This window comes from Hypomesus nipponensis, chromosome 7 (assembly GCF_054491055.1).
Source record: "Hypomesus nipponensis isolate SF chromosome 7, ASM5449105v1, whole genome shotgun sequence".
Taxonomy (NCBI): domain Eukaryota; kingdom Metazoa; phylum Chordata; class Actinopteri; order Osmeriformes; family Osmeridae; genus Hypomesus; species Hypomesus nipponensis.
In genome coordinates this window covers 10705026-10717114 of record NC_140367.1, presented here as the reverse complement: position 1 = coordinate 10717114, position 12089 = coordinate 10705026, and the positions used below count along the sequence as shown (strand labels likewise).

At 49.7% G+C, this 12089-nt stretch overlaps 1 protein-coding gene across 10 annotated transcripts in view; it reads right to left on the bottom strand.

Annotated features, from left to right (window-relative positions):
- flncb (filamin C, gamma b (actin binding protein 280)) overlaps positions 1 to 11720 on the bottom strand; it is a 55304-nt gene extending 43584 nt beyond the window's left edge. For 5 of the 10 annotated variants that reach the window (XM_084701687.1, XM_084701688.1, XM_084701691.1 and 2 more), the window contains exon 1: positions 10876 to 11719. In XM_084701687.1, coding sequence (XP_084557813.1) covers positions 10876 to 11251 — 376 coding nt within the window. In that variant the 5' untranslated portion in view covers positions 11252 to 11719. Of the gene's footprint in view, positions 1 to 10875 lie in introns of all 10 variants that reach the window. The other 5 variants (XM_084701692.1, XM_084701693.1, XM_084701695.1 and 2 more) reach the window with 2 other exon arrangements.
- Positions 11721 to 12089: the final 369 nt, after the last annotated feature.

Sequence of the window (12089 nt, the reverse complement as noted above, 5' to 3'; positions counted from 1 at the left end):
GAATGTCAACACACTGATTCATGGTTGCGAATGTGTGAACAGACTACAATGTGCGAGGGTGGAAACAGCGTGACATATACCTACAAATACTGTGGCCGACTCGCAGAGCGGTGCTTTCGGGAGGCTTCGGAAGAATCCATGTGCAGACATCCTCGATCCACGGTGGACACACACATTACGAGCACACCCATCCATACACCCACACACACACACGGAACAGATGCTGGTGTAAATAAACAGGTGGTAGGTGCTGCGACGCCCGAAGAAGGGCAAGAGTCCTGCTTCTTCCTATGAGCCCCAACAAAGTCCAACAACACACCTGGCCCGTGTGTGACACACACACACACACACACACAACTGGACACCCAAACACATCGTAGTTTTACAATCACACAATGAAGAGTCAAATGGAAATGTCCCTTGTCTCCATGTAAAAGAAACGCAGGTAGATATTCAGTACACACACGCACACACACACACACACACGCGCACACAGCTGATGACCTGCAGCATATCTCAGGCAAACACAATAGAGGCAAATGCAGCAGCTGAATAAATGCTGAGTGTGATGTATCTTTGACAGCCCCAACAGGAGAGGTTTACAAAGATCTACAGCTATTTAAAGACCCCGGGAAAACACACACACACGCGCACATCATCTGTGGCTTATAAAAGACTGTCGAGAGAGACTCCGTTCACGAGACGTGACCAATGCAGTTTGAGAGAGCATGTAACGCGCACGTGGCATTCATCACACACCTTGCCACGCGCACTTTCTGTCTCTCTCTCTCTCACACACACACACACACACACACATGAAAGGGTCACATTTTTCAAGGCCTCTATAAGAGCATACTGCTCAATGCTGTACGACAAGACACACACACACACAGACAATATCAGACAACCTCACTTCTACACACACAAATTTTGGAGTGGGGCTGCTGACTAAATAGACGGCAGAAGGAGTTTTGAGGAATGCTCTGCTCCATTGTCGGCACTACGGAGAGTTTTGTGTTGGAAGTCCAAAGTAAACCCAATAAAACGCCTGCCAGTTATTCTGTCCCACTCATTAGGTTACAGGAACATACTAGTTTCTCTCTCTCTCTCTCTCTCTCTCTCTCTCTCTCTCTCTCTCTCTCTCTCTCTCTCTCTCTCTCTCTCTCTCTGTCTCTCTCTCTCTCTCTCTCTCTCTGTCTCTCTCTTTCTCTCTCTCTCTCTCTCTCTCTCTCTCTCTCTCTCTCTCTCTCTCTCTCTCTATTTCTCTCTCTGTCTCTCTCTCACTCTCTCCCCAAACATCAAGGCTTTGGAGAAAAAAACAGAGCTACGTCTCCAAGTACCTTGGTTACTCACATAAAACAGGAGAGAAAGGAAAAAGAGACTTATTTCTCTTTTTCTCCCTCCCTCTCTCTTTTCAGTTACTGGCAGGTTTCAGCCAAGAACGTTCTGGAGTGAATCAAGCGCTGAAACACAGCGGACTCAAAAGGCCTTTGTTTAGCAAACATTTACCGGAAAGTCAGGCGGTCAACGGTGGGGTGCAGCTTTCGATAACACCCCAGTAGGATGTTTCCAGCTATGGGGTGTGGGGGGTTTTGAACCGTGTGCAGCGGAGAGTGTGTGGAAGATGACAAGGCAGTTTTTTGGTCTCTGTGCTAAGACTCTCCTTGCAGTGTCAGCTGCTCTCCCAGTTGCTCCCAGACGTCCCCCAGCCAACAGCTGGAGGGGCCGACGGAACTCGCTCGCTCGTACACACACACACAACGCAGCACACCCTCTCCACTTGAATAATTCCCCCTTCCCCCACCCGTGACTTCTACACACACACACACATACACACACAGACGGCATTGTCCGCCACGATCCCCCCCGACACACACACACACAGCAGGCCTGAGGGATCCGTACCAAGTACTTCTGGTGGGGACAACAACTGACTGATCAACAAACCATCAACAGTATATGCTTTCCACACATGTGAAACTCAGTCCTGCACACACACATAAACAGGTTTTGTACTCACACATTCACCCTCACCAACACAGTCTCACACACACACCTACACACTGAACACACGTGTTGTACTCAGTCTGACAGTTTGACACAGTCTCTCTCACAGGCACACACACACGGTACTGATGCCGGAGATATGTCTCGGTGAGGGAGGGAGGCTCAGCAATGTGACTGTCAGGAGATTGAGGAGAGAGAGAGAGAGAGAGAGAGAGAGAGAGAGAGAGAGAGAGAGAGAGAGAGAGAGAGAGAGAGAGAGAGAGAGAGAGAGAGAGAGAGAGAGAGAGAGAGAGAGAGAGAGAGAGAGAGAGAGAGAGAGAGAGAGAGAGAGAGAGAGAGAGAGAGAGAGAGAGAGAGAGAAACAAAAATACTGCACGCACACACACCCAGAGTCCACAACAAGAGTGCGTGCACATTTACAAACACAACAACAACAGCGAACCTAGTTGGTATCGCACACAGAAACAAAGAGAGGGACAAAGAGGTTTTACGAACACCAAACCATCTGTTCTTCTGTTTGTGTGTGGACGGATGAGGTGTCTATCAGCCAGATAGGCTCCATGTGTGTGCTCTCTGCATGTGTGTGTGTGTGTGTGTGAGTTGCTCATCAAAGTGGAGAGAAGGGATCATTAAACACCAGAGAGAGCGGGAAACACATGGCCTCTGCCCTGAATCGCTGGGTGTGTGTGTGCGCGCGTGTGTGTGTGTGTGGGTGTGCTTGTTATCGCACATGCGAGCGCGAGGCTTTTACGGGGGTTCTTTTCAAACGCCTCCAAACGAAACGAGCGGTGACCGACAGAGTTCTCGGGCTCTCCTTCACGTCCCCGGCGGGTCACACAAAGTCATTCACAGGGAAGAAAAAGAAAAACACGTATTGGAAAATCAAAGGGAACCTGTGGGCCGTGCCTACACATAGGCGTGGCGCCCTTCGACACGGGAGACAGACGGAGAGAGACGGGGGGGCTGACATCAACATCTTCCATTTCACAGACGACAAAAAAAATACAAACAGCTGTTGTTTCGATTTTTTCATCGACCGAGTGGATCCAGGAAGGGTGCAATAACTAGCCGGCTACTATCTGATCAGTGTGTGTGTGTGTGTGTGTGTGTGTGTGTGTAACAAGGACACAAGAACCTGGCAGGGCCGGCCAGGTGGGGGGATGGGGGGTAGCGCAGGTGGCACGTTGTGATCAATGTCTGGATTTGGAAGGAACTTGGAGTCTTGTTTTGGGGTTCTACATTTGATTTGATCTTACCCCCAGGTACCATATAACATCCTAGAAAAACTATGTTGTGACAAGTTTATGAAACATACCGAACATGTAAGGACACAGTAGCAACCTGCTCTCTCTTTGGCAGCCCCGTGTGGAATATTCACCCTAAGCTTTTCCATTGCATGGTAAAGGTTCCAAGAAAAGTCAGATGGCTGAGCGGTTAGGGAGTCGGGCTGTTAATCAGAGGGTTGTTGGTTCGATTCCCGGCCGTGCCAAAATGACGTTGTGTCCTTGAGCAAGGCACTTCACCCTACTTGCCTCGGGGAGGATGTCCCTGTATTTACTGTAAGTCGCTCTGCATAAGACCAAATGTAAAAGTGCCAAGAAGGCTACTAGGTACCACATTTGCATAATGGAAAACCAACAAAGGAGAGTTGGGTCAAGTCGGTGTCATTCAGTGGAAAAGCACCACTGTAGCGATGAAGATAGAATCAGGCAACAAGGTTCAGGCTGTTGTTGACCGCTGACAACAGCTGTTCCGGATACCAGCCGTTCCAGAATGACTATTAGCCATGTGGACAGCCCCAACAAACACAACGGAGGAAACCTTCTCCAGTGGACCATGGAGTGATGCTGAACTGACCAAGGTTTGGATGACACACATTGGAGCCAGATGCAGAGCAGAGATAGAGAGTAACCCTATAGCTTCACGGGATTAGCTGGCCGATTCGGAAAGGAGAGTGGATGAGGGAGTCATGGAGAAAGATGACTTGGTTCACATGGTGTCCTGTGTCGATGATGCGAGATGAGTGACACCCAGGTTCAGCTTTCAGACGGTCCAGATGTGTGTGACTCAGATACACAAACACACACACACACAGTTATGCACAGACACACGCAAGCACACACACACACAGCCAGACATCCGTCTTCAGTCTGACCCAATCCTGTCTCCATTTTCCGCCTCACCGAGGAGCCGCCGTGAACATGAACCCAGTTGACCTCTCACCCCTAACCCCCCACGCCCCTAACCCCCCAACCCCCCGCCACACTCTCCACCAGACCCCGCCACGGTGACAACCCACCTGTCTCCCCCTTCATCTCTCTCCCCCTCCCCATCCCCGTACTCTCAAGCCTCACCTGTCTCGCCCTCTTGACCCCCACCCCCCTCAAACACCTGTCTCCTAAACAATCAGACACACAGTCTGCCCCCCCCTCCCCCCCCATCTCTCCTGTTGGGATGGGCGACAACCTTAGATGACCTTGAAGAGCTGTGACACTGGGCTCCACCGCTCCGGAGACGGAGTGAGATGAGAGAGGGAGACGGAGAGAGGGCCAGACGGATCGAGTCACCTGGAATTCATTTACACAACGTACACACACCGGAAAGGGCACAGATGTGCACTCGCTGGATGCATGCCATCCGCCCACACAAAGACAGACACGCAAGCACATACGTGCGCTCCGCACACACACGCGCGCATACACATGGACGACGCCCCCCCCCCCCCCTCCAAGTTAATAACCAGTCTGCGATCGTGCTTTCCAGATGGGCTTCCTCTGATGTGATGTCATCCTGTCACAAGATGAAGTACTCGGGGGGAGGGTAAATTGAACCTGGCAACCTTGCTGTTGCCTGGGAGATGCCCGACACTAATAACAGTAATGATCCAGGGAGAGAGTGACAAACGTGCTCCAGAGTCAACTCCCGCATAACCAAAACAAGAACATGTTAGGACGAACGTCCAAACCAGATGTACTGGAACAACATTTCTGGTTGTTTGAAACGCTTGTCTCCAAATGAGACACATTGAGGTCAAACCACCGCTCTCTGTCTTCCACTCCACTCCTCCCTCTCCCTTTTTTTCCACTCTTCCTGTTGATCTGTGTTATTTCTCTCTTTCTCCGTCCCTCTCTCAATCTCGCCATGCCTCCTCGTTTTTTATCTTCATCTCGCTCTATCTCTCTCTCTCTCTCTTCCTCGCTCCCTTTCGCCCCGGTGGAAAAGTGGGTCCTGGTCCTTGCCTGACCCTGCTTGTGGTGCTGGTGATAAAGCTTTTACGAGGAGAGCCTTCTGGAACATTTAACATGCAGACAGGCCGGTTCTCGCTGCTCTCTACAGTCCCTTACCCTTTACGAGACAGACGAAGAGAGGGAGATGAGAGAGGGAGAAAGAGAGAGAGAGAGCTGAAGATAAAAACAAAGGAGGCTTGAAGAAATTGAGAGCGAGAGAGAGAGAGAGAGAGAGAGAGAGAGAGAGAGAGAGAAGGAGAGGCGGCGAGAGGGGAAAAAAAAGATAGTGAGAAAGAGAACAATCGGGGAAGTGGTGAGTCAGAGCCCCAGAGGGAGCAAGAGCCAGACTGAGGAGACAGAGGAAAGAGGTCTCCCTGACCTCCCGGATAATGACACCATGAGACAACACACCTGCATGCTTCTCAAGTCTGACGGGTACAATACCAGAGCACCTGATTGTTTAGAATTGACTTTCCTCTTTCAATAGCTACAGTAGCTAACTTCTGGCTCCTACACACCAGAAAGGCCCTTGGATCTGGTTCTTTGGGGGCTGAGTCCATTACAGACCATAGGTAGCCAGCATAAGGAATGAAAGCCCCTTACATGGAACAAGGTTTGAGACTGGCTGGAACCCTCCGGAACCGAGTTGCCAATGCAGAGTGGTGTGCCCTCAACACCTAATTCACTCTGGATGAAGTGGCAGACACACACAATCGTAAAAGATTGAATTTGAACAACTTATTGACAAGTTCAGGTTTTCCTATCTGGTTTTCTCCAATTTATGAACAATAAACGACACAAATTTGCGTAAACAGGAGCTAGAACATGTCCACTTTAATGCGGTTTTCATCCAGCGGTAATGTGACATTTCTATACACCACAACTGGCTGTTGGAAGCTTTGGTTTACCGGAATCTCAAGTGAGGAGTAAGAAGACAGCTAGAATTGAAGGATATCTAATCGTTAGATGATATCGCGAAGGAGGATATCAAAGATGGAGAGGTGTTGTGAGGGCAGTGTGTGTGTGTGTGTGTGTGGGAGGAGGGAGTTGCAGTAATTCCTATTCTCCCTCTTGGCTAGCAAGTCATAAATGGATCCATGATGGCTGGAGAGTTTGTGTGGGTCTGAGGTGTGTGTATATGTGTGAGCATGCATGTCCATTTGTGTGCGTGTGTGTGTGATTTGTGTGCGCGTCTGTGTGCGTGTGTGATTTTGCGTGTGTGTGCATGCGTGTGTGTGTGTGCGCGTGTGTGTGTGTGGAGTGGGGGTCCTGGCGTTGCTCGAACATTCTTCTGAGCTGACTGCCTCTGACACATGGTAACAATTAGAGACACTGTTGTAGAGAGAGAGAGAGAGAGAGAGAGAGAGAGAGGGGGGGGGGGAGGGGGAGGGAGGGAGGGAAAAAGACGGGGAGGGGGGGAGAGGGAGGGAGACCTCTAGTAAAGTGGGCTCCAGCAGTGTGAGTGCGATCCAGGGAGCTGTTGCTTGTTATTCCTGAGAGGAGAGAAGCAGATGAACGCTCCTGAACACTGACCCACAGTCTCTGACTAGGGTGGCTGAACACGTAGCTTCCGGCATGTTCCGGTGAATTGTTCGGTATATTAGAATTGACAACAGTAATAGCTATCGCAAGCATAATAATAAACGCTAGTTTTAGAAAATGGGTTCTGTCTAGTTTTCCCCTCAATCTGTGCCACATCTCTCCCTCTACTTTGCTCCCTCTCTCCCTGTGTCACTGTTTCTGTCTCTCTCTTTCTCTCTCTCCCTGTGTCACTCTCTCTCTCTCTCTCTCCCTGTGTCACTCTCTCTGTCTCTCTGTCTTTCCCTGTGTCACTCTCTCTGTCTCTCTCTCTCTTTCCCTGTGTCACTCTGTCTCTCTCTCTCTTCCTGTGTCACTCTCTCTCTCTCTCCCTGTGTCTCTCTCTCTCTCTCTCTCCCTGTGTCACTGTTTCGGTCTCTCTCTCCCTGTGTCACTCTCTCTGTCTCTCTCTCTCTTTCCCTGTGTCTCTCTCTCTCTCTCTTCCCCGTGTCACTGTTTCTGTCTCTCTCTCTCCCTCTCTCCCTGTGTCACTGTTTCTGTCTCTCTCTTTCCCTCTCTCCCTGTGTCATTCTTTCTGTCTCTCTCTTTCTCTGTCCCCATTGCAGAGTCATCACAGGGATCCATTACAGGACCACAACATTTAGCCTTGGGTAGTGATCCAGGAAAATCTACACACACAACAGACACACACACATGACCGCCAGAGCGTGACTTGTAGGAGATACCTCAACTTTCCCCTGTTAAATTCGCAACAACGACATGAACCCACAATGTGGCCAAACGTCCTGCCGTAAAATAAATTCCAGCCAGCCAATCAAACGTCCGCACTGTGCAGCACTGTTTCCCTCATCATCACCGAGTCCTCACAAAGACCGGACGAGAGAGAGAGAGAGAGAGAGAGAGAGAGAGAGAGAGAGAGAGAGAGAGAGAGAGACAGAGAGAGAGAGACAGAGTGACAAAGGGAAAGAGAGAGAGAGAGAGAGAGAGAGAGAGAGACAGAGAGAGAGAGAGAGAGAGAGAGAGAGAGAGAGAGAGAGAGAGAGAGAGAGAGAGAGATGAATGATTTTTTCTGAAAGACATCCCTGAGTGTTTTGAAAGTTGCCTCAAAATAAAATCTATTATTATTATACATCATCATAATCTGTCTGTCATACTCCTGACACCCTCTCCTTCAGGTTAGTTCTCCACGCGGGCCAAGAATCATATTATTCCACCAGCATAAACACAGTGACGGGCCCATACCTCAAGGGAGAGAAATGGGGAGAGAGAAACTCATTTAGAGAATAAGTGGCAGTGATTCTGGGACTGAGTCACCTAATGTACCTGCTAGTGGGTAGCTGGGTATCGCGTCATACTTACGGTAATGACACACACATACACACACACACACCCACATGTCTGAGACCTGTGACCTTTCTTGTGTCGTTCTTGCCGTGTCATATCCTCGCCGTCCCTCTCTCCTGGCTCTCTGTTCTCCCCTGGCCGTATATCTCTTTCTCTCTCTAGCTGTCTTTCCCTCTCTCTCTCTCTCTCTCTCTCCCTCTCTCTCTCTCTCTCTCTCTCTCTCTCTCTCTCTTCACAACTTATTCTCTCAAGTCTCTTCTCCCTTCTTACAGTCTTTCGTTCCCCCCTCTCCTTGCCCCCCCCCCCCCTCCCTCCAGCCACCCAACACACACTCCCTTTCTCTCTCTTCCACTGCGGCTATTTTGGGCACCTGTTTGTGGAGGGAGCCCAGAGCCCAGCTGTCTGCCCATCAATCTGGCCTCCTAGTACCCCAGACCCCCTCACTGTGCCTGGGCTAGGCTGGCCTCTCACAGCACCCCCCCCCCCAGGACCTCCAGGTCAGTCTGTAGCCACAACACCAAAACACAGAGCTACCCTGCCAGATAACCTAAAAAGAAAAGTGTGCGAGTTGGTGTGTGTGTGTGTGGGGGGGGGGGGGGGGGGAGGATACATTGGTACGTAACATGAGGAGCTTGCAGAAACGTTCCTGTGTTAAAGGAAGTGCCCATGTGACACCCACTTCCAAGTCCCCGCTCACTCACTCACTCACTCACGCTCTCTGGAATCTTCCTTTCCTGCCCGCTGACGAGTGGCACCCCGCTTGTTAGTGTCTCTCCGTGTGTGTGTGTGTGTGTGTGTGTGTGTTACCCAACACACCTCTCCCCTCCACAGGGGGAGGGCTATGGTTGGCAGGTGCCCTTCTAGAAGGATCTCTCGTATCCTCCCCTGTCACTCATAGACACTGGCCCCGCCTCCCACCAGCGTGTCGGCTGACCCACTTTACCCTCACAATGCATCCTGGGTAGGACCCCCACCTTCCCCTACTGACTGACGCCAGAAGACTGGTCCAAAGTCAGTTGGACTAGAAGTAGTGAAATCTGATCAGAGGTCAGTGCTTAGACTGAAGTGTGTATGTGTGTGAGTGTGTGTGTGTGTGTGTCATGGGTGGAAGTGTCAACCATCATGTCATACCTGTAGCTATGCCAGACGAGACAGCATGTGACAGTGGGACTGTGTGTGTGTGTGTGCGTGTGTGTGTGTGTGTGTTTGTGTGTGTGTGTGTGTGTGTGTGTGCCCGCATTCTGAGCCAAGACTTCCCTCTGCACAGAGAAACTTTAAGAGAGCATGTGATTGAGTCTCTCATTAACACACACACACACCATTGCCTCAGGTCTTTGGTCTGTATGTGCGTCCATCCTCAGGTCAACAACTGCAGTCTGAACCACCTCGTGCCACCTTTGCCAACACCCACCCCTCCCCCCACCCCCCACCCCCCCCCCCCCCACACACACACACACATACACACACACCCCGTGCATGGGTTGACATGATCTGACATCGGCTTGCCCAACAACAGCAACATTGCCCAAGGGTAAACAGGTGCCCCGAAATGCTGTGCCATGTTATTTATCATCCAGTACTAAGTAGATTCGATATGCTGACAGTTTATATTGAAATCACATGAAAAGATAGGATTTTGTCATGAAAGGCACAGCAACTGAATAGACTCCAGACACAGCAGCCTCTCACTGTAGATATTCGTCTTTACTGTCTTCGCAGAACTAGTGCCTACCCTGCATCATCATCATCCGACCCAATGAAAACAGGACGCTGGATAGGTTATCCCAAGCTTTTTAAACACTATGGCACAGTTTCCCAGACAGGGATTATATGCCTAGTCCGAAAGTAAGAGAAGAACTACATGAAGATCTCCATTAAAAACGTGTTTAGTCTGGGACTAGGCTTAATCCATGTCTGTGAAACTGGACCTGAGAGTCTATGCAGAGATGGTCAGTTCGTTTCTTATCAATCCGAAAGTAAGTAGTACAATTTGGCTATCAATTGATTCAGGCATCTTCTAAATCACATGAGCCAACGGCTAAACTGTGTTTGGGAGACTTTAGACTGGACGTCAGCCAGAAACCTTTAGTTAAACCATTCTCGACAAGCATCCACTGTTCCTCACAAAATTAGACAACACAGCGTGTCATTGAACTGCAGAGGCAAATGTGCACGACAGAACGAACTGGACGCTTGCCTTTCCTTGAAACGTCTCCAAAGTACTCGTGCTTGTATTCGATTACATTAGTAACGGATCGAAGCCAAGTTGGTTAAACCTGATATTCTAATGAGTCCTTATTGGCAGGATCGATTCTATGAGCCCCGCAGTAATAACAAGACATGCTTCCTGCAGCGCCCATGTCATCATCATCTTCAGCTTTCCAGGAGTCATCTGAAAGATATACGTGCGTAATCTGTCTCGATAATGGTACACAGTAATCATTACAGAAATGGCACACAATCTGAACAGTACTAACTTTATCCATTCACTTTTGAATTGCAGTCATGTCTTTATATATTCAAAGTTCGTTTAAAAAATTCCCTCAATATCACAGCACGGATCTACAGGAAAGTTATGTTTCATTCATTTCAGAAATAACTCAATCTCAGTTTCGCACTTGACTCACAAACGCCCCCTAACCACTAGTTTAGTCCATAGCGGTAACTCCAGACAAATACCAACTTTCTCTCGCTTACATGTTCCGAGAAACCACTGCGTAATTATGCGTGTCTGCCCAAATCCCAACGCGCAACTTACCTATGGACACCAGTTTTATGTGTTCTCTCTCCAGGAATTCCAGCGCGACGGACACGTTTTCCAGTTTCATCTGCCTGAAGTTAGGTCTGGCGTGGTACTTTCTGTACATTTTCTTCTGGCTCAAAACTTCCAGCAGACCGATAAGTTTCAGCCCGTCGCTCAGGTCTTTCTGCAGATCATTGATTCTCTTGTTGATGCACTTGAGGTGCTCGTTGCACCACCTGGTGAAGGTGTTCTGTTGGATCTTCTTCCATGGTGCGTCCTCGGCGAGGTCCTTCTCCGTGGCCGGCATCTCCTCTTCCTCTTCACCGTTGTCGGTGCCCTGGTAGTACTGCGGCGGCAGCTGCTGCTCGTAGTACGTATTATTGCTCATCATGTTGTCGGTTTCCCGTGCCCCTTTTTTATACCGCAATCAGTGGGGCCAGTGTGTGAAAGTTACGGCACGCAGGGGAGCGCGGAAAGAATAAAAAAAAAACTTATAGAGGGGCAGTGCCAAGCGTGCGTAGAGCGTGAAAAAAAGTTAATAGTTGAAAGAAAGTGGGGAAAAAAGAGTAGGCGAGCCGTTATACTTGCGACGGGGGTGAAGTAATCAGGCTCTCCTGTCAATAGGCCGATGAATGAAAGAATCCGTTTGTCTGCTCCAAAGCGGAAAGTCCTCGGCTTTATAATTGACACTATGGTATGGCCTTGGTATGTGCCTCGCCACAGACACTTTGGCAAGAGTAATGACGAAGAGCCAATTCTTCAGAAGAGTTCAACTTGTCCTTAGTAGGACGGGACGGTAAATTGCGCCTACGTGATCGGTGGGCGCGCAGCTTGGTGCGGGTCTGTTAGACTTGAGTGGCTAAATGAAGCACTCGGCAAGAGAAGGGTTTAAAAAGATCGGCGCCCCTCGCACTCGCGTCAGTCCCCTGGATTCTCAGGAATGCCCCTGTCATGACCATATACAACTGCAGGATGGGTATTCTCTAATCCGACGGAGATAGCGAGACGGGACACTATTGGGTAACACAAGAGAAGGGGGCCGGCGATTGGCCTGGCCCTGGGGCGCCGTAACAGTTGTGATACTTGTCTTTATTTTTAGACACTCCAAATTGGGCGAGGGGGGATGGAGCTATCGACTGTTGTTAAGTGAACGGTAACCGGGGCCTGCGCGCCGTTAACAATTGGCCTATGAAACGACACAGATGACAGCATGTCAGTGGAACCAATCA